Here is a 20597-nt window from a genome sequence, read left to right on the forward strand (position 1 = left end):
TTTACTTAACATTCCATATGCACTTGCCAGAACTTCAATGAAAGTCAAAGTTGAAGATGTTTAGGAAACAGAAAAAGTTGATGGAACTCATTCATACAGATGCAGTGAAACATTTCTCTATAATTACACAAATCTGAATCAAGCGTTTGCAGTCATGTCCCACTTTGTCTGTGTTGCACCTTCATTTTACAATAATAGATCATTATTATAGCTTTTTTATATGGCTCTACTTTCATGCTTATAGCATGCTCAGAGCGCTTTTGGTCCAATCTCATTTGTGGACCAGTGGGGGGGGGGGTATCTAAATGGCCTTTAGGCGCTCAGTAAACACAACTCTGCCCGAGTCGGGTGTCGAACCTCGAGCCCCCTTCTAGGTAGTCAAGCGCACTTGGCCTCTCGACCACGCTTCCCACAACTATTATTATTTGCATAACAGCCTGTTCATTATCAAGTCTAAATATAGAAAATCGTGTCACGTGTATGAAATGTGGATAACGTGACTAAGAAATAGAAAGGTCAGTAAAAGCATGTCATAAGGATATTATTTCATTTATTTGTAATTGGAGGATAAAGAGAATAACGTCATTCAAGACTATGATATAGTAACATAGTATAACATTTGTTTCATAATTAAACATAAAGCTTTGTCGATGCATACCAGAGATTTACATTTGGCCTACAATTATAATTTTGTAACATTAGCCTAAGCAGTTACTTATATCTATAAACGAAAATGATTTACTGTTGGGGGGGTCGCGGCATAGTGAGGAATTGTAAAAAGGGGTCGATGAGCTGAAAAGGTTGAGAACCGCTGGTTTATAATCATGGAACCATGGAACTATACTAATTTTAGATCTGTGTCTTGAACATAAATCTGCTAATAAACGGAAGTGATCTACGTAATAAAACAACAACATCCGTATCTGAGCTACTGACTGAAGCATCATTTCATCAGCTAGGAGTGTTAAATAATTTGTACACAAAGGCGAGATTTAAAACATCAATGTTCCAGACAGACCGCAATGTAAATATATAAATTCGTCTATTGAGAACACACAAAAGTACCACTAATATTGCCATAGATTAGTCAACAAGCATTCACCTAGAAGCTCTGTATCTATGTCTTATTCTTATACAATACAGACGTTACTTCAAAAAAGAAGATGATTACGTCCTACGCGTCATGCATTTGGTCATTCATGTTAACCAATGACTTAACATCCTGCCAAGTCACTTGTTTTTCTTGGCTAGCTCAGGCAACCCATTCCATGCTCTAATAGCACTAGGGAAGAAAGAGTATTTGTATATAATATATCCTATGACATTTCCTATTCACTTATCATCATATTGAATGACTAATATTTGTGGATTGATATTTAATTTTGTATTACATGCAGCTATGTCAATGGAACTATTGATAATGTCTAAATAGCCTCCTGATCCGGCCTGTTGGCTATTCGGCAGCTCCTGCTACAGGGAATTTCTTAATATCATTATTTTGTAACCACCACAAAGCCGGAGGCCAATCCAATAACCAACTTCACCTACCTAATTAGAAAAGATACGCTTGTAGCAGGAGTAAATCAGCTTGGAATTGAGGTCAATCATTTTGTATCGAAAACTTTAATTAACAAGATTACAAAGACGATATGGTTGCTCTTTTCATCTGTCAGTGGTGGCTAATTAATAAATATTTATTTATAAAGCGCTGTTAACAAACAAAATGTAGGCTCAAGGCGCTGTAATAACATTACAAATACAAACTAAAGCTAAACAAACAAGCTAAAATGACAATCTAAAAAAGTTTTAGTCAAAACATTCAAGGAGCAAGGAAGTTGGAATGGGTATCTAGGTCACATGACTTATTGGGCATCTTTAAAATAGTACTTTTGACATAATCTTCAGATACACGCTGAAACTCGCAAAAAGAAGAATTTTGAAAGATTGGAGAGTGGTCAAGCTGTGATGAGAGGGATGGCATGTCATTTCTGATCTGCTCAATCTTGCCAATGAAGAATCTATTGAAGGAATCAGGAAGTTCAGATACTGGGATAGATGACGGCAAACGTTCGTTATTAGCTCCCCCTAACATTTCAGCGGTGATCCTAAATAGCTCCTTTGAAGAAGCAGAAGTTTCGATTTTTTGTCGAATATGATTAGCTTTTGCATCTCTAATTATACGGTTAACCTTGTTTTTTTTTTCTAGGATGTATATTTGTCGATGTATTGTAAAGGGTTCTGCTTCTGAAACAAGGAGCCAACGTTCAAATCCCGGTAGGTCTTTTTTTTTTTTTAGTTAGGGATGTATGGTCGCCCACTTGTCCAACCAATTCCAATACCTGTCATTAACTGGAGGAACGTATAGTGTTAATTAGAGGGGCAATAGTATTGAGATAGCATTATAGGGATAATGTTACTGTTATAGGGATAGTATTATAAGCATAGTGTTATATTGATAGTTTTATAAAGAAAGTATAATAAGAATAGTGTAAAAGGGATAGTGTCTAGGGATAATGTTAATTAAAAGGATAGTGTTTTAGGGATAGTATTATAAAGATAGTATTATAAGGATATTGTTATGGCGATAGTGTTATAGCGAAATAGTGTTATAGGGATAGTATTATAGATATAGTGTTATATGAATAATATTATAGGGATAGTGTTATAAGGATAGTATTATATGGATAGTATTATATATAGAGGGTTATAGAGATAGTATTATGGATATAGTGTTATAGGAATACATAGTGTTATAGGGATAGTATTATAGAAATAGTGTCATAGGGGTAGTATTATAGGTATAATTGTATAGGGGTTACTGTTTTGTTTTTAAAGTTTCGGACTTTTTAACTTAAAAGTATGAGGGCAGAGTATGAGGACAGAGTATGAGGGCAGAGTGTGAGGGCAGAGTATTAGGGCAGAGTATGAGGACAGAGTATGAGGACAGAGTATAAGGGCAGAGTATGAGGACAGAGTATGAGATCACAGTATGAGGACAGAGTATGAGGGCAGAGTATGAGGACAGAGTATGAGGGCAGAGTATGGGGACAGAGTGTGAGGACAGAGTATGAGGGCAGAGTGTGAGGGCAGAGTATGAGGAAAGAGTATGAAGAAAGAGTATGAGGGTAGAGTATGAGGGCAGAGTATAAGGACAGAGTATGAGGAGAGAGTAGGAGGACAGAGTGTGAGGGTAGAGTGTGAGGGCTGAGTATGAGGGCAGAGTGTGAGGGCAGAGTATGAGAGCAGAGTATGAGGACAGAGTATGAGGGCAGAGTGTGAGGGCAGAGTATTAGGGCAGAGTATGAGGACAGAGTATGAGGACAGAGTATAAGGGCAGAGTATGAGGACAGAGTATGAGATCACAGTATGAGGACAGAGTATGAGGGCAGAGTATGAGGACAGAGTATGAGGGCAGAGTATGGGGACAGAGTGTGAGGACAGAGTATGAGGGCAGAGTGTGAGGGCAGAGTATGAGGAAAGAGTATGAAGAAAGAGTATGAGGGTAGAGTATGAGGGCAGAGTATAAGGACAGAGTATGAGGAGAGAGTAGGAGGACAGAGTGTGAGGGTAGAGTGTGAGGGCTGAGTATGAGGGCAGAGTGTGAGGGCAGAGTATGAGAGCAGAGTATGAGGACAGAGTATGAGGACAGAGTGTGAGGGCAGAGTATGAGGGCAGAGTATGTGGGCAGAGCATGTGTGCAGAGCATGAGGGCAGAGCGTAAGGGCAGAGCATGAGGGCAGAACATGAGGACAGAGTATGAGGGCAGAGTATGAGGACAGAGTATGAGGGCAGAGTATGTGGACAGAGTATGAGGGCAGAATGTGAGGGCAGAGTGTGAGGGCAGAGCATGTGGGCAGAGCATGAGGGCAGAGTGTGAGGGCAGAGTATGAGGAAAGAGTGTGAAGGCAGAGCATGAGGGCAGAGCATGAGGGCAGAGTGTGAGGGCATATTGTGAGGGCAGTGTGTGAGGGCAATGTGTGAGGGCAGAGTGTGAGGGCAGTGTGTGAGGGCAGAGCGTGAGGACACAGTATGAGGACAGAGTATGAGGGCAGAGTATGAGGACAGAGTGTGAGGGCAGAGCATAAGGGCAGATCATAAGGGAAGAGTATGAGGGCAGAGTATGAGGACAGAGAATAAGGGCAGAGTATGAGGACAGAGTATGAGGACACAGTATGAGGACAGAGTATGAGGGCAGAGTATGAGGACACAGTATGAGGACAGAGTATGAGGGCAGAGTATGAGGTCAGAGTATGAAGAAAGAGTATGAGGGTAGAGTATGAGGGCAGAGTATAAGGACAGAGTATGAGGGTAGAGTATGAGGGCAGAGTATAAGGACAGAGTATGAGGAGAGAGTAGGAGGACAGAGTGTGAGGGTAGAGTGTGAGGGCTGAGTATGAGGGCAGAGTGTGAGGGCAGAGTATGAGAGCAGAGTATGAGGGCAGAACATGAGGACAAAGTATGAGGGCAGAGTATGAGGACAGAGTATGAGGGCAGAGTATGTGGACAGAGTATGAGGGCAGAGTATGAGGGCAGAGTGTGAGGGCAGAGTGTGAGGGCAGAGCATGTGGGCAGAGCATGAGGGCAGAGTGTGAGGGCAGAGTATGAGGAAAGAGTGTGAAGGCAGAGCATGAGGGCAGAGTGTGATGGCAGTGTGTGAGGGCAGTGTGTGAGGGCAGAGTGTGAGGGCAGTGTGTGAGGGCAGTGTGTGAGGGCAGAGTATGAGGGCAGAGTATGAGGAAAGAGTGTGAAGGCAGAGCATGAGGGCAGAGTGTGAGGGCAGAGTGTGATGGCAGTGTGTGAGGGCAGTGTGTGAGGGCAGAGTGTGAGGGCAGAGTGTGAGGGCAGAGTGTGAGGGCAGAGTGTGAGGGCAGAGTTCGAACTCAAAACCCTCAAGATTACAAACCTCGGCGCAATCTACACGTCTAGGAAATGATTGAAATCCAGCTAACACGATTAGGATTCAACTTCATTGTTATTCTACTTACAACAAACAACATTGTATCCATAGTATCCATTGTATCCATAGTATCCATAGTATCCATACTATCCATAGTATTCATAGTATCCATTGTATCCATAGTATCCATAGTATCCATTGTATCCATAGTGTCCATTGTATCCATACTATCCATTATATCCATTGTATCCATAGCATCCATTGTATCCATACTATCCATTGTATCCATAATATCCATACTATCCATAGTATCCATTGTATCCATAGTATCCATTGTATCCATACTATCCATTGTATCCATACTATCCATAGTATCCATTGTATCCATACTATCCATTGTATCCATAATATCCATACTATCCATAGTATCCATTGTATCCATAGTATCCATTGTATCCATACTATCCATTGTATCCATACTATCCATAGTATCCATTGTATCCATACTATCCATTGTATCCATAATATCCATACTATCCATAGTATCCATTGTATCCATAGTATCCATTGTATCCATACTATCCATTGTATCCATACTATCCATAGTATCCATTGTATCCATACTATCCATTGTATCCATAATATCCATACTATCCATAGTATCCATTGTATCCATAGTATCCATTGTATCCATACTATCCATTGTATCCATACTATCCATAGTATCCATTGTATGAATAGTATCCATTGCATCGCTGCTTTCTAAAAACGGATTTCCAACTGATAGAAAGAAAAATTGGAGTAAACACCCTTGTAGACCGAAACTTTGTTTTTGTTGAGCTCATTCCTGTAAGCTGGAGTTCAAAGCTGAACCTATTAATGTAAACATGAAATGTAGTTCAAAGTTCAGGCATTCTCTTCGCTTCCCAAGATTCAGGACGAGAGCGCTATATCACGGGACCACACTTCGGGATCTTTAGGGCGCCTCTACCTGACATTAGTTGGGGAAAAGTAAAGGCGGTTGGTCGTTGTCCTTGCCAGGTGACATCCTCGTTAGCTGCGCCACAGAAACAGATGATCTTTACATCATCTGCCCTCTAGGTCGCAAGGTCTGAAGGGTGAATGTTACTTTTTTTTTCCACAGACCCTTTTGCAACCTACATAGTTAGCCACATCTACTGTAGCCACATCTGTTGATGACAAAGCCGGGATTATTTTTAAGTTTTCTTCTTGTCGCAAGCGCCTGTCTTTAGCAAGGTTTTTTTTTTTTTTTTTTGGGGGGGGGGGATTGGGGAAGGTCTCAAGTGTGAGGCTTGCCAAATATCCAGCTATCTGCTTTCTCTGTATGCCGGTGATGTAGCAAGGCGACTGAATTGACCTTTATAGCACCCACATCGCGCACTGGAAACTCCCGCCCCCCCCAAAAAATCGCCATCGTTGTGCGGTCATCCTCTCTATGGGATAGCTGTACTACCCTGTTCAGTTCTTGAAGTTGGTAGGAGCTCTACATTTCCACACCGGCCTCCGGTAGAGCACGGTTATTTGCAAGATAGTCTTGCCATCATATGGAAGCGTTTTCAATATCCCTCATGGCGCCCAGAGGTCTTAAAGCCATATATAATTGTGGTGAGAACAATTGTCTTATACCTTCTATGGATCTTGAGTTTTCTGATAGGCTAACGAGACCCGTTCTGTCATTCTCTCATTTGGAAGTGACCAAAAGAGTCTAGATAGTGATAGTAAGAACTAAAGAAAGTAAAAATTCTTCAGCCAAGTCATTGACTTGCATCTTTGTATCTAAAACGTAGTGAAATTTTACAAATATCGTTGTATTAGGGGGAAACGTGGTCGAGAGGCTCAGTACCCGTTGAAATTGGCTTGGCTTTCTATGAAGGGGGCAGGGGCTCGAGGTTCAACACCAGACACGAGCAGAGTTGTGCTCACAAAGCGCCTAAAGGCAGCACGGAAAATATTCTCGCAGAGACCCCCCCCAAAAAAAAAAAAAAACACAACTGGTCCTCAAACGAGATTGGATCATAGCGCTCTGAACATGTTATAAACATGAAAGTAGCGCTATAACCTATTGATTTATTTATATTTGTTTACTATAAACTTTTATATAATGTTTCTTTCAGCCCACGTCGCTAGGAACAGCTCCGAGGACGTTCCTGATAAAAATATTTCCCAAGGAATTCTTCAGTCCGTAGGGAAGTTTTGGAAAAATCACGAGCACGAAGACTTTCAAGTGAACATCGAAGGAGAATGCATCAAGTGTCATTCATTTATTCTCGCCTCTTGTTCGGAGTTTTTCGAAAGTTTGTTCAGATCTAATATGAAAGAGAAACTAGACATGAAAGTTGACTTACAGAATATTCCCCTGAACATTTTTCAGCTGATTCTCAAAACTCTATACACCGGATGTAAGTTGTTAAATGTAGACAATGTCTTGGAGGTTTGGTCAGCAGCTCATCAGCTTCAGATTCATTTCCTGATTAAACACTGTGAAGATTTTATTCTTGAAAACATAACTCAAGAAACTGTAGAGACTTACAGAAAGCAGGCGGATTTCCTTCAGTCTAAGAGAGTTTTTTTAGGAACACATAAATATATTCTAGAGAACTTTAGGACATTAAGACAAACTGAATTATTTTTACAATTAGATGTTAAAGAATTGTGTAGACTTATTGAAAGTGACCAACTCAATGCGAGTTCTGAAGATGAAGTCTTATATTCAATCTATGATTGGGTGAATTATGGCGACTTGACAACCCAGAATGTCCAAGAAATGGTAAAAGCGAAAGGTGCTGGCTATAACACAGATGATAACTCATCTATTAATGACATGGATGGTAATTATAAAGAAGAAAAACAAGCTCCGGCAGTTCCAAGTCAAGCCAATGAAAGAAAAAAATATTTGCATCAACTTGTCAAAGCGACCAGGTATTTTCTGCTCTCTGAACCTTGTATCAACAATCTCTTTTGCAATAAATTAACAAAGAATAACACGCATGTTAAGAATATTTTGTTTGAAGCATCAGCATTTCAAAACAGTAACAATCCTTACAGGTTTTGGCCAACTGCAGCCATACATCGTGATAGCAGTACCTCAGAACAAGTTGGGGTCATGTATAATTATGGACTGGACGTTTTTTCCTTGAAAAGAAATGGATGGCTTTACAATTCGGGCTCTTATTTAGCCAATGTAAATCTCCAGCTAACAACTTTGAAAGACCAACTCTATGCGCTTAACAACAAGAATAATAAAATGGAGGTCTTACATTTTGTGAACAATAGCTGGGTCAGCGTGTTTCACTCTGACAATGAAACAATGAATTTGTTTCTGTCACACGATAAGTACATTTACGTGTTCAGTTCTGACAATTTAACTATAAAAAGATTTCAACCTCACAATCCAGGGGCAACAACTGAACAGTTTCATCACTCTCTAAAAAATGCAAAGTACGCCATGAGTTTTAAACGCTACATTCTTGTCTTTGAGGAAGTGGAAAACGGCCAAACAGCCAAAGCACGAGTCCATGGATGGGAAACGGAAGCTTATGTCTGGACACCTTCAGTTAAGCTTGATAATGTCTGGAAACTTTCAGTTAAGCTTGATTTATCTGCTGACAATATGACCCACTTTCAAGACGAGAAATACGTGTACATTCTAGACAAGTTTGGGCATCTGTACCGCGTGGAGCACTCTGAAAAAATTCAATTCACATTCATTGTACAGATCTGGGATTTCGAAGCGGAGCTGAAAGGAGCTCTTCTATTTAAGAACAAATTGTATTTATGCGGCGTTTTCCCTGAGAATGGGAAATATTACCACGAAGTGAAGGGTGTCTACTCGTCGCTCAAAGTTCTGAGAATGTTTAGAACGAGGTCAAACTTTGTTCCTTTTGTAATTGCAAAAACTCTTCTGAAATGAGTGTGGTGAAAGCTTCTGACGAAATTACCCCAAAACAAGGCGAATAACTTCGCAAGGGAAGGAACATAATATAACTGAGACTTTATTCCTAGCACCGAACATCGTGACAGCATATCATCTTTTGTTTCATCAACATTGTAATTTGTAAGCGTTAGGGGAATTGTGACTAGATAATGAATGGCAATAATTTTCAAACGATATTTCGATGCTTTTAAAATATGAGCTTGGAGAATGATTATAAAAATAAAATCTGTTCCAAACACTGATAAATCAGAATTTAAAAGGACATGTTAAAAAGACTTGAGATTTTTGTTTTGTTTGTCTCATGTCAAAAGTATAGTTGCATCTACATCTGTGCCTTGGAACGTGGGGGCACCACACATGATCTGTAGATAGTCCCTCCTCCTCCACATCTCTCTTTCTCTCTCTCTATCTTTTTCTCCCTCTCTCCCCCTCTCTCTCTCTCTCACTCTCTCTCTACCTCTCTCTCTCTCTCCCTCTCTCTCTTCCTCCCTCTCTCTCTCCCTCTCTCTCTCCCTCTCCCCCCTCTCTCTCCCGCTCTCTCTCCCCCTCTCTCTCTCTCCCTCTTTCTTTCTTCCTCTCTCTCCCTCTCTCTCTCCCTCTCTCTTTCTCTCTCCCTCTCTCCCTCCCTCTCTCTCTCTCGCTCTCTCTCTCTCTGTCTGTCTGTCTGTCTTGCTAGGATGAATTTGATTATCCTTCATCAAAAGGACCGTCCTTAAATAATTTGGCCACTCAGTAATGAACTGATTCACTCGAATCAAGTCTTTTTCTATAAGCAAAAGTTTGCTAATAATTTTAGTGACACAGAAATACCTAATTTTATAATACCACTGTGAACACAGCGTAGTGAATGATTTGATTGAGTAAAACTCAAGTTGAAACAGCCGTCCAGAGATGAGTCCATAGCAGCTGTTGCAATGACAACGAGGAAAGACACTGAAGTTACCCTCTAGTCCAGTGGTTCTCAACCTTTTTAACTTGGAGACCCCTCTTTACAATCCCCCATTCTGCCGCGACCCCCCCCCCCTCTCGCACACAAACACAGCAATAGTAGAATAGACAATAACAATATTTTTTTTCGATGTCTTTGGCGACCCCTGCCAAATCGTCAATCGACCCCCAAGGGGGTCGCGATCCACAGGTTGAGAACCCCTGCTCTAGTCATATCTGCTTCTTGGCCATGCAAACATTCCTGTATGCTCTTGCGAAGTTTCGATGCGTATAGCAGCATTAGAATGTAGGATCCTAGCCATGGATAGAATGCTATAGAAGGGCTCTAGATATCACCTGTAGGCGCGGTGGCTGAGCGGTAAAGCGCTTGGGTCTCGGGTTCAAATCCTGGTAAAAAGGGAAAATAACTTTTTGAGAGGTATAGTTGTTAGTGCGGAGTTATTTCCCTTGGATTTTTTTTTAAAGGATTTTTTAAAATTTTGCTTATTTAATATTTTTTATTTTTTTGGTTTTTGGATATCCTATATCTTCAAATTGAACGGTAGTTTTAATTTAGAAAAAAAACCACAGACTCACAGAGATTTACTTTACTTTATCAGCAAATATCTTGACTGGACGACACAAGAGGACTCTATTTAATTCTATATCTACATCTTATGAAGTAAAACAGGGTTTATTAGATTCTTTCTGGTCAACTCACAACGAACAGCAGCAAAGATTTTCCCAAGAGGAGTGTTTCCCAAAGAATCGTTCAGAATATAGGACATTTTTGGCAAGATCATGAATAAGAAGATTTTGAAGTCAACATTGAAGGTGAAAGTATCAGATGCCACAGTTTTATAGTCGCTTCTTGTTCTGAGTTTTTCAAAAGTCTCCTTAATTCTAAGATGAAAGAAAAACTATAAATGAAAGTTGACTTACAGAATATTCCCTTGAAGACTTTTCAGCTGATTCTCCAAACTCTCTACACCTGATGTGAGCTGTTGACTAAAGACAATGTCTTGGAAGTTTGGTCTGCAGTTCATCAGCTTCAAATTCATTTCTTGATACAACATTGTGAAGATTTTGTGATGGAAAATATTTCTCTGGAAACTTATAAAAGGCAAGCGGAATCTTTGAAGTCTAAAAGAGTTTCTGAAAGAATTTACATATGCATGCTTGATAACTTTATGACGCTGAGATATATAGTGTCATATTTACGATTAGATTTCAAAGACATTTCTAGACTTATTGTAAGTAACAATCTGGCAGTTACTTCTGAAGATTTGGTTATTCGCTCAATATATGAATGGGCGAAATATGGAGAAACAACCAAGAACGATAATGATATTGATAATAAGGAGTTCTCAATAAATAAAGCTGTTACAGAAGTTATCGCCCGTTCTTCTGAGATCAATGAAGCTGGTAAAGACATAAATAATATTAATGTTTCAGCTGGGAATGAAAATGAACATGAAGAGGGTACAGACGAAAGTAAATCAAATGAATTCTTAAACAGTTCTGTCGCTCTTGCTTCTATTTCTTCTGTCAACCAAACAGATGACGGAGCCCCATCGCCAGCAAGGAAGCAAAAAGTGAACCCTAGAATCGTGTATCTACTTCCACTTCTACCAGCTACTTCTTGCTCTCTAAATCTTGTGTGGCCAATCTGTACCGAAATAAAATTGATTCAACACAACATTCAGAGCGCAAAAGTTTTCTTTAAATGTTTGGCACTTAATACTTCCATTTATGTCAACGGATATTTACCGCCTGCTGCAATTCATCGAGACCGTAGACAGTTGAGAATGTAGGTGTCGTCTGCTACGACTTTTATAAAATTGCCGCTTATTCATTCGCTAAAGACAAATGGCTCTTTTTCCCGAAAACTACAAACTTGAATGTTTATAAATTTTTGGTACTCAACCATCAACTGTACGCTTATGTGAAGTACGCGTTGGCCAGTGAGGTGTTTGTTTTACAAAATCAACAATGGACAAGTGTTTTGAAATTGGAAGAAGAAATATTTCTCTTTATTCGCACACGAGACCAGCATATACATTATCACATTGCCAAACTTTTTGGTGTTTAGATATCGGCCTTTTTGTCCGAATGACAAGATTAACCTTGACATAGGAAAGATCAATTCTGCAATAAGTTTTTTCAAGAACATTCTAGTCTTTTACTCTCCCTTATTTGTAACAACAGTTGTGCGTTGCTGGGATACGGACGAAAACACTTTGTCGCATTTAACCGAGCTTGAGTTCTTGTCGTCCAACATGACGTGTTTCAGTGATGACAGGTGTACCTACATCTTAGACTCAATTGGACATCTCCATGAAGTGAACCAGTTCGAGACCATTCAGTTCACCTCGCTAGCTAGACTCTGGGGTTGTAACAAAATATAAAATAACGGGGGCAGTACTTTTTCGACAGACGCTTTTCATATGTTGCAGGTATCCAGAAAACCCTGAGCACAAACATAAAGTTAAGGGGGTATTCTCATTCTTAAGGTTTCTGAAGATTGGACATTTAGAGCTCACCTCCGATTTTATTGCCTGTGATATTTTGAAGAGAGATTTAATCGAAGCATCAGATTTATGAGGAAATCCAACGGGAATCATTAAAAAAACCTTTCACTGCCTTTAAAAAAAAACAAAAAAAAAACTACTAAGTTTGTCTTCACTATAAGGATAAAACTTCTGTGTCTTAAGTTATGTCATCGTTGATTTATTGTAGGATGAAAAAAAATTGGATGATATTGTCCATTAGTAACCGCAAGATTTAAGATTAGTGTTGTTATACAATGAGGAAGTTGTTGCTTTAGAATGTTATTGTTGGTAGTGCTAGATCAATTTTGTCGGTGTTGCTACAGAATGTTGTTGTTAGTGTTGCTACAGAATGCTGTTGTTGTTGGTGTTGCTCCAGAATGTTGTTGTTAGTGTTGCTACAGAATGCTGTTGTTGTTAGTGTTGCTCCAGAATGTTGTTGTTAGTGTTGCTACAGAATGCTGTTATTGTTAGTGTTGCTACAGAATGTTGTTGTTGTTGGTGTTGCTCCAGAATGTTGTTGTTAGTGTTGCTACAGAATGTTGTTGTTGTTAGTGTTGCTCCAGAATGTTGTTGTTAGTGTTGCTACAGAATGCTGTTGTTGTTGGTGTTGCTCCAGAATGTTGTTGTTAGTGTTGCTACAGAATGCTGTTGTTGTTAGTGTTGCTCCAGAATGTTGTTGTTAGTGTTGCTACAGAATGCTGTTATTGTTAGTGTTGCTACAGAATGTTGTTGTTGTTAGTGTTGCTACAGAATGCTGTTGTTGTTGGTGTTGCTCCAGAATGTTGTCGTTGACGGTGTTGCTACAGAATGTTGTCGTTGTCGGTGTTGCTACAGAATGTTGTCGTTGTTGGTGTTGCTACAGAATGTTGTCGCTGTGTATTGCTAGAGAATGACAGGAAGATAGATGTAGAACTATAAACCTAAGATTCAAGAGAATTATATGATTTTTAATGTTTCTATCACTCGATCAGCCCTCTGGCCTAGTGGTCAACTGGTCCAGCGGCAAAGTTGTTGTGATCAAGTGATCTTTCGGTCTAACGGACTATTTGTTTAGTATTTTAGTGGTGTAGTGGTATATTTATTCAGTTGAGTGGTCCAGTGGTTTAGTGGTCTAATAGTCCAGTGGTCCAGTAGTTTAATGGTCTAAAAGTCCAGAGTTCTAATGGTTTAATGGTCCAGTGATCTAGTGGTTATTGTGCTGGACCTCTGTAGAAAGTGCGTGTGATTGGTTGCAAACTAATTAGCGACCCATGCGACCTATATATTTTGTCACTTCAAATGTAGACAAAGTCGTTGTCCGCTTTGCTAATGGCTTCTTTGGGCCTCATATATGTGTTTCACTGTAGTCGACTATCATCAATCTAGAATTTTTAAAAAAATTGCACAGAATATTAATAGCTGTCTTTTTATAACTCCAATTTAGATATTCAAGAAGATTTTGATTGGTGATTTCAAAATTACTTCTAGACTCTCTTATATATTTGCTATGTTTCAATCTAGACCAGTGGTTCCCAAACTTTTTTGTCTCGTAGACCCCTTGCCATGTTTTCTGGTTTTCGCTAGACCCCCTACTTAACTTTTGCAAATTCATCAAATAATTTTTAAAACAAATTTCTAACTGTAATGAGTTAAAGAGTGCAAAAGTAATTTAAAGCTACACATGAAGTTATAGAGATCTATTTTTTTTATTTATAAAATTCAAATTTAAACTAATTAAAATAACAATTTATATTTATTACTGGAATCACCTAACACACTGGAAATGTTTTGTTTTTTGCACATCTATTATCCATTGCTACGGATACATTTTTCATATGGGAATTTGTTGTTCTATGAAGTAGTCTTCAAACATTAAATAGTAATCAATCAATTAATTAATTAGTCTTATGTACGATTGTAAAAGATTTCGCAAAGTGCAGTTTCTCGTATATGTCTTGATCTTTCACGTGTGGCTCAAATATTGGGTATGGAGAACTGTTTTCACTAACAAGGGTGAAGGTGAGTACCTAATGAGTACCTAGACCAGTAAGCTTTCGGTAGGAAGGGCTCATTAGACTTGGCTTGCAGCCTACCTAGCAGATGGAAAATAGAATTCAAACTGTACTGCCTTGCAGCTATACCCAAACATGGGAAAGGTCTCTTGAGTTAAAAATAAGGAGCAGACGACCCTTAGGCAGTTTGCAGCACACAGCGCTACACCTTGTCAGAGCCTGCGACGATGCTGACCCCAAATTGTATATATGTCGTTTGCAAAGAATTACATAAGAAGCTTTTAATTTTATAACTTATGCCACAGATATGACATTGAACTGTATTGTTGCTTAAAGAAATTCGTTTAATAATATCAGAAGTAGGTTTTTGTAAAACAGTTTTTAAAATTACAACGGCTGGTAAAATCGATGTTTTACCTATAGTGTTTTCCGTATTTTTGTATAAGTAAAGAGATATTGTAAGACTCACACAAACCATCATCTTCTCTATATGATGAGGAAGAGAGATTTTGTAGGTCTATTCTGAACTTTATCTTTGAGTGTTCGAAAGATTTTCAAATCTTTTTCTTTATTATCAGGGTGACATTGTCTCAAATGATCCTCCAGCGTAATTGGTTACATTTCATCTTTAAAAAATCACTTAGGCAACCGCATGTTTGACAAGGAAAGAATAAATCTCAATTTTAAATAATCAACTCTGTACAGTCTACATTCTTTTATTAAACATTAGTTACATGTTTTAGCTATTTAAATAAATATTTAAATTAGATACAACAATGTTTCGTTTGAATAGCAGGATAAATATTTAAAGGTACAAATCATTTATTGGTGTATGAAAGAGTTACATTAACTTGATGTTAAGTTAAAGTCACGATCAGTTTAAAAGAAATCGATTATCGTAGACCCCCGTGGACATCTCATAGACCCCCAATTTTTTTCCCTTTCGTAGACCCCTTGGAAGTCTTTGTAGACCCCTGAAGGTCTATATAGACCACTTTGGGAATCACTGATCTAGACTATGAGTAAAACCTCAATCCTGTCAAAATAAAAATTATTTTTTTATGCACATCCCTACCATAAAAGAAACGATTAGTGACTGTGTATATATTGAACTTACGTGCAGTAGTGTAATTGAGTAGTCATAAACAGAGAAATAATGATAATAATGAAGCATGTCCTTACTCTGAAGATTCCTAGCTGTGACCTACATATATTGTCACATCCAACGCAGACCATTGTCTGCTGGTGGTCACCTTTAAACTGCTTATTAGTGACCTTATAACGATGTAAGTAGATATTATGCAGAAGACTTTGTGAAATTATTTTTTAAACACACCTCAAGGAAATTTCCGACTAATTTTAATATAGGCTTAAGTCTATTGTTGCGAGCGGGAAAAAAAAAGCTCCGATAGTAACTAGATTTGTAGAGCAATGATTTGATTGGTCAGGTCCAGATAACATCCTAATGTCGTCTGCTGACAGTGCTGCTATTTTGAGATACACAAATGAAAAGCATTAATAAAACAACTCTGTAATTTTTCCTTGTATCTTCAATAAAACAAGTGTAGAACTATTCAGGTGTACACATCACGTGATCATTCTGTTTACAATAGAGCTCCCCCTTTCAGACCCATAGGACAGATTCTGTGGCCCACGATTAACGAGCTGGACGCCCTTATTTTTCCCCGACTAATGTCTGGCACCCGTCAGGGCTGGGTGGACTCAGAGGCGCCCAAGGATTCCAAAATTAAAAATCCCAGTCTTCACCAGGATTCGAACCCGGGACCCCCGGTTCAGAAGCCAAGCGCTTTACCACTTAGCCACCGATCCTCCATCATACAATTGAAGAAATGTCTTTGAACATGAGAAACGAAAATAAACATTAGTCCATCTTTTTTTTTTATTTTGACGAACGTCAGTTAGAGATGCCTAACGACTCTCACTCAAAGTTAAACGGGTCGACAAATTGATTCTCTTAAGAGGCTAATTTTCAAAAGTGTTATCATCACAAAGATAAAGAAGTTCTAGAATCAGATTGGTCCAGCCCGAGATGTGATTTTCTTGCTAGGTTCTCAATGTCATTCCCTTTACCCTCCTCCTTACCTATCCCTTAGTCTGATGGACCGTTGTGGCACCACGCAAGACTCGTCAACCGTCTTTCTCCATTCCTCCCTGTCTTTTGCCTTGTTTAGAACCTCCATCAATGGTACGCCCGTCCATTTTTTTATATTGTCCTTAATGTTCTACTTCCCTTTGAGAAAAAGAAAAAAGTGTGACGAGTTTTCAAACCCTACAAACTACATGCATGTTTATTTCTGTGGCGATTGATGACTATAAAATTGTAATGACTTTACGGTAAAGAAGATGTAACAATTCTGATTGATTCGGAAAATATATTGTAATGGTTTTGTTGAGTTTACAGTAAATATGATGTGTCTATTTTGATGATCTTTGGTAAGCGTGGTCGAGAGGCCAAGTGCGCTTTAACTTGGCTTGGCTTGGCTACCTAGAAGGGGATCGAGGTTCGACACCCGACTCGGGCAGAGTTGTGTTTACTTAGCGCCTAAAACTAATTCCTAGATACCCCCTAGATGAGATTGGACCAAAAGCGCTCTGAGCATGCTATAAGCAGAAAAGTAGCGCTATATAAAAGCTATATTAATATAATAATAATTTGATATTAATAAGACGGTGCATGTCTGCTGATTTTATTGTATTAGAATCTACAGTTTAAGCATTTTTACAGTTGACGATTTTAGGCATACAATATTACGATTTGGCAGTTTAGAAGGTTTTAAATATTTAAAAATAATTTGTTTTGCTTTGGAATTTACAATAAATTAAAGTCTTAGTGGCCTATACAAGAAATTAAAGGCGTTAATGCAACCGTGTTTTGGTTTAAATAATTTTATCCATATCAAGCAATGCTATTTATGATCAGACATATGGACGTAATTATAGACATAATCATAGACATAATCATAGGCATAGACATTTATGCCACACCTCCTTGTGACAAACGGAAACAGACGAAGAAGCCGGAAGCAGTCATGGCCCGTCGGCTTGCGGATGCGTCCTGCTGCCCGCAAACTAAGCCCCTTGCTTAATAGCCGCACTCCTTCGTGTGTGCCCCTGTAGGGTCTAAAGCTAGGGGAGTAAGCCCTTACAGAAAATCCGGTTTTGGAGCCCCGTGGGCGGAGGGACAGTGACAAGACTGCTGCTCTCTGCGGTAGCCACCTGACCCCAAATTGTGAGCCTAGTCGGGTTCGAATCCTAGTGAAGACGGGAATTTTTTTTTTTTATCTCGAGATCTTTAGGGCGCCTATAATACCTGAAATTAGTCGCTGTGCTGTACTTGTCACATGACATCCTTGTTGACCCTAGGCCACAGAAACAGACGACCTTAACATTATCTGCGTTATCTGCGTATCTGTATATGATGGAGAAATTACATTTAATAACTTAAACAAAAAAAAACTGGCAACTAATTAGTGGTGATAGTGATAAAGGATATTAATAAACTTCAGTTTTTTTTATGCGTCTTTAACATTACTTAGTCTATGGTGAACATTTCCAATAATTGACCTCATTCACCAATCGTAAACAAACAGCATGTAACTATGTGATTCTCTATCTCTTCTATACAAATTACGTAATACACACAGGCTATCACGTGACAGTTTTTACTCCGTTGCTTTGTCAATATTATCACGAGATTTGTGAATTTGTGAGTATGTAATATTTACAAAAGATTTTTACCAAATTATTAACTTTTTACTAACTTAACTATTTTAACTGTGAATCGACTTGCTTTTAATAATCTAACTGTACGGGATTTAGCCCTTGTCATATAAAGGGGGAGTAATCCTTTTAGAACTACGGGCCGATGTGCTAAAAACTTAAAAAACTCAAATGTTGTTTGTTTACGATTGGTGAATGAGGTCCATTGAAAATTGGCATCGGTTAAAACTATCTTGGTCCCCTAAATTTTTACTTAGCTCCCTTCAGAAATCACATTTTTCCAATCGTCCTAAACTCAATGCTGCAATTAAAAAAACAAAAACGCACGATCGGAAACTTGAACGGAAGTTAGTTTTGTTTTGTTTTTTTGTAAATAAACATTCCCTCTGATGAGAGAGAACTGTGTCCTTCTATTTTCGAACCTATATTCTGTGACAGCACAAGTCTCACATTCAGAGTCATCTTGAAATGTTTTGAAACAAAGGTAATTCATGCTCTTATCTTTTAAATTATCACAGACGTTCCATTAAAAACAATGATAATTACGTCCTACACGTATCTTATCTTATAGATTGCAGACGTTACTTCAAAAAAAGAAGATAATTATTATTATGTCCTAAGAATTTCATGTGTCAATCTAGTCATACAGGTTAATCAATGACTTAAATTCTACTACCTCGTTGGTTTTCCTGGCTGATTCAGGCAACGCATTCCCTTCTCTAAAGGCACTAGCCAAAAATTGTATTCCATACATACAAGAACCAATTCGTACAAGTGCTCAGTCTTCTCTTTTATCTGTATACTTTCATTCCAAGATAAATAGTTTCTCAGTCTTTAGGCTTGGAAAGAATGTGTCCTCAAAGTTCCTCGACCTGGCGTGGGGCTTTAAAGTATTTAGTTTCTACCTGGGAAGAAAGGCGATTCATTGCTGTCCTGTTCTAAAAATCGCAGATCATTTCTCATTCCTTCGAATGTTTTAATTCAAATTTGTAGGACATGGAAATGCTTGACCTCTTAACTTAGGGTTATCCAGTTGAAATCCGTTACGGGAGATAACACCTTCTACCAAGAGCGTCACCAGCTGTCGGATTGGGGAAAGACGCTTAGATAAAAGAGTTAGCTGTGAATACCAAATAAACAGCCGATAACCAACTAGTTTGCAGTCGTGGAGGATGAGGTGGTGTATTCCAGTGGCTAAAATATTCATTAAAAATATCTCAGAAATCACGGGAATTGATTTTTAAAGTGAGTATAGGTCTAACTCTATACCCTGGTTGACGTTAGCTAGGGATAGCATCTCACCTAGGAGGGACAACTGCTACCTTGCAGATGATTTAATGATTAAATGATATGGGAAAGAATAGAAAGAAAGAAAACAGGCTGAAGTCGGAGAAGTCAATAGGCCTACTGGCGCCTAACTATTTGACATCTATGTTACAGTCAATGGACCTCCTGGCGCCTAACTATTTGACATCTATGTTATAGTCAATGGACCTCCTGGCGCCTAACAAAGTGACATCTATGTTACAGTCAATGGACCTCCTGGCGCCTAACAAAGTGACATCTATGTTATAGTCAATGGACCTCCTGGCGCCTAACAAATAGACATCTATGTTACAGTCAATGGACCTCCTGGCGCCTAACAAATAGACATCTATGTTACAGTCAATAGCCCTACTGGTGCCTAACAAATTGACATCTATGTTACAGTCAATAGGCCTCCTGGCGCCTAACAAATAGACATCTATGTTACAGTCAATGGACCTCCTGGCGCCTAACAAAGTGGCATCTATGTTACAGTCAATAGGCCTCCTGGTGCCTAACAAATTGACATCTATGTTACAGTCAATAGGCCTCCTGGCGCCTAACAAATTGACATCTATGTTACAGTCAATGGACCTCCTGGCGCCTAACAAAGTGGCATCTATGTTACAGTCAATAGGCCTCCTGGTGCCTAACAAAGTGACATCTATGTTACAGTCAATAGGCCTACTGGCGCATAACAAAGTGACATCTATGTTACAGTCAATAGGCCTCCTGGTGCCTAACAAAGTGACATCTATGTTACAGTCAATAGGCCTCCTGGTGCCTAACAAAGTGACATCTATGTTACAGTCAATAGGCCTACTGGCGCATAACAAAGTGACATCTATGTTACAGTCAATAGGCCTCCTGGTGCCTAACAAATCGACATCTATGTTACAGTCAATAGGCCTCCTGGTGCCTAACAAAGTGACATCTATGATACAGTCAATAGGCCTCCTGGTGCCTAACAAATTGACATCTATGTTACAGTCAATAGGCCTCCTGGCGCCTAACAAATTGACATCTATGTTACAGTCAATAGGCCTACTGGCGCCTAACAAATCGATATCTATGATACAGTCAATAGGCCTCCTGGTGCCTAACAAAGTGACATCTATGATACAGTCAATAGGCCTCCTGGTGCCTAACAAAGTGACATCTATGATACAGTCAATAGACCTCCTGGTGCCTAACAAATCGATATCTATGATACAGTCAATAGGCCTCCT

At 39.1% G+C, this 20597-nt stretch overlaps 1 protein-coding gene across 1 annotated transcript; it reads left to right on the top strand.

Moving 5' to 3' along the window:
* Positions 1–894: 894 nt before the first annotated feature.
* LOC106050453 (uncharacterized) lies at positions 895–9114 on the top strand. The gene is made up of 3 exons (XM_013205426.2): positions 895–1024; positions 2207–2274; positions 7033–9114. Coding segments are annotated over exons 1-3 (1866 nt in total). The 5' UTR covers positions 895–1022; the 3' UTR covers positions 8829–9114.
* The last annotated feature ends 11483 nt before the right edge of the window (positions 9115–20597 follow it).

Source organism: Biomphalaria glabrata, chromosome 9 (genome assembly GCF_947242115.1).
Source record: "Biomphalaria glabrata chromosome 9, xgBioGlab47.1, whole genome shotgun sequence".
Classification (NCBI taxonomy): Eukaryota; Metazoa; Mollusca; class Gastropoda; family Planorbidae; genus Biomphalaria; species Biomphalaria glabrata.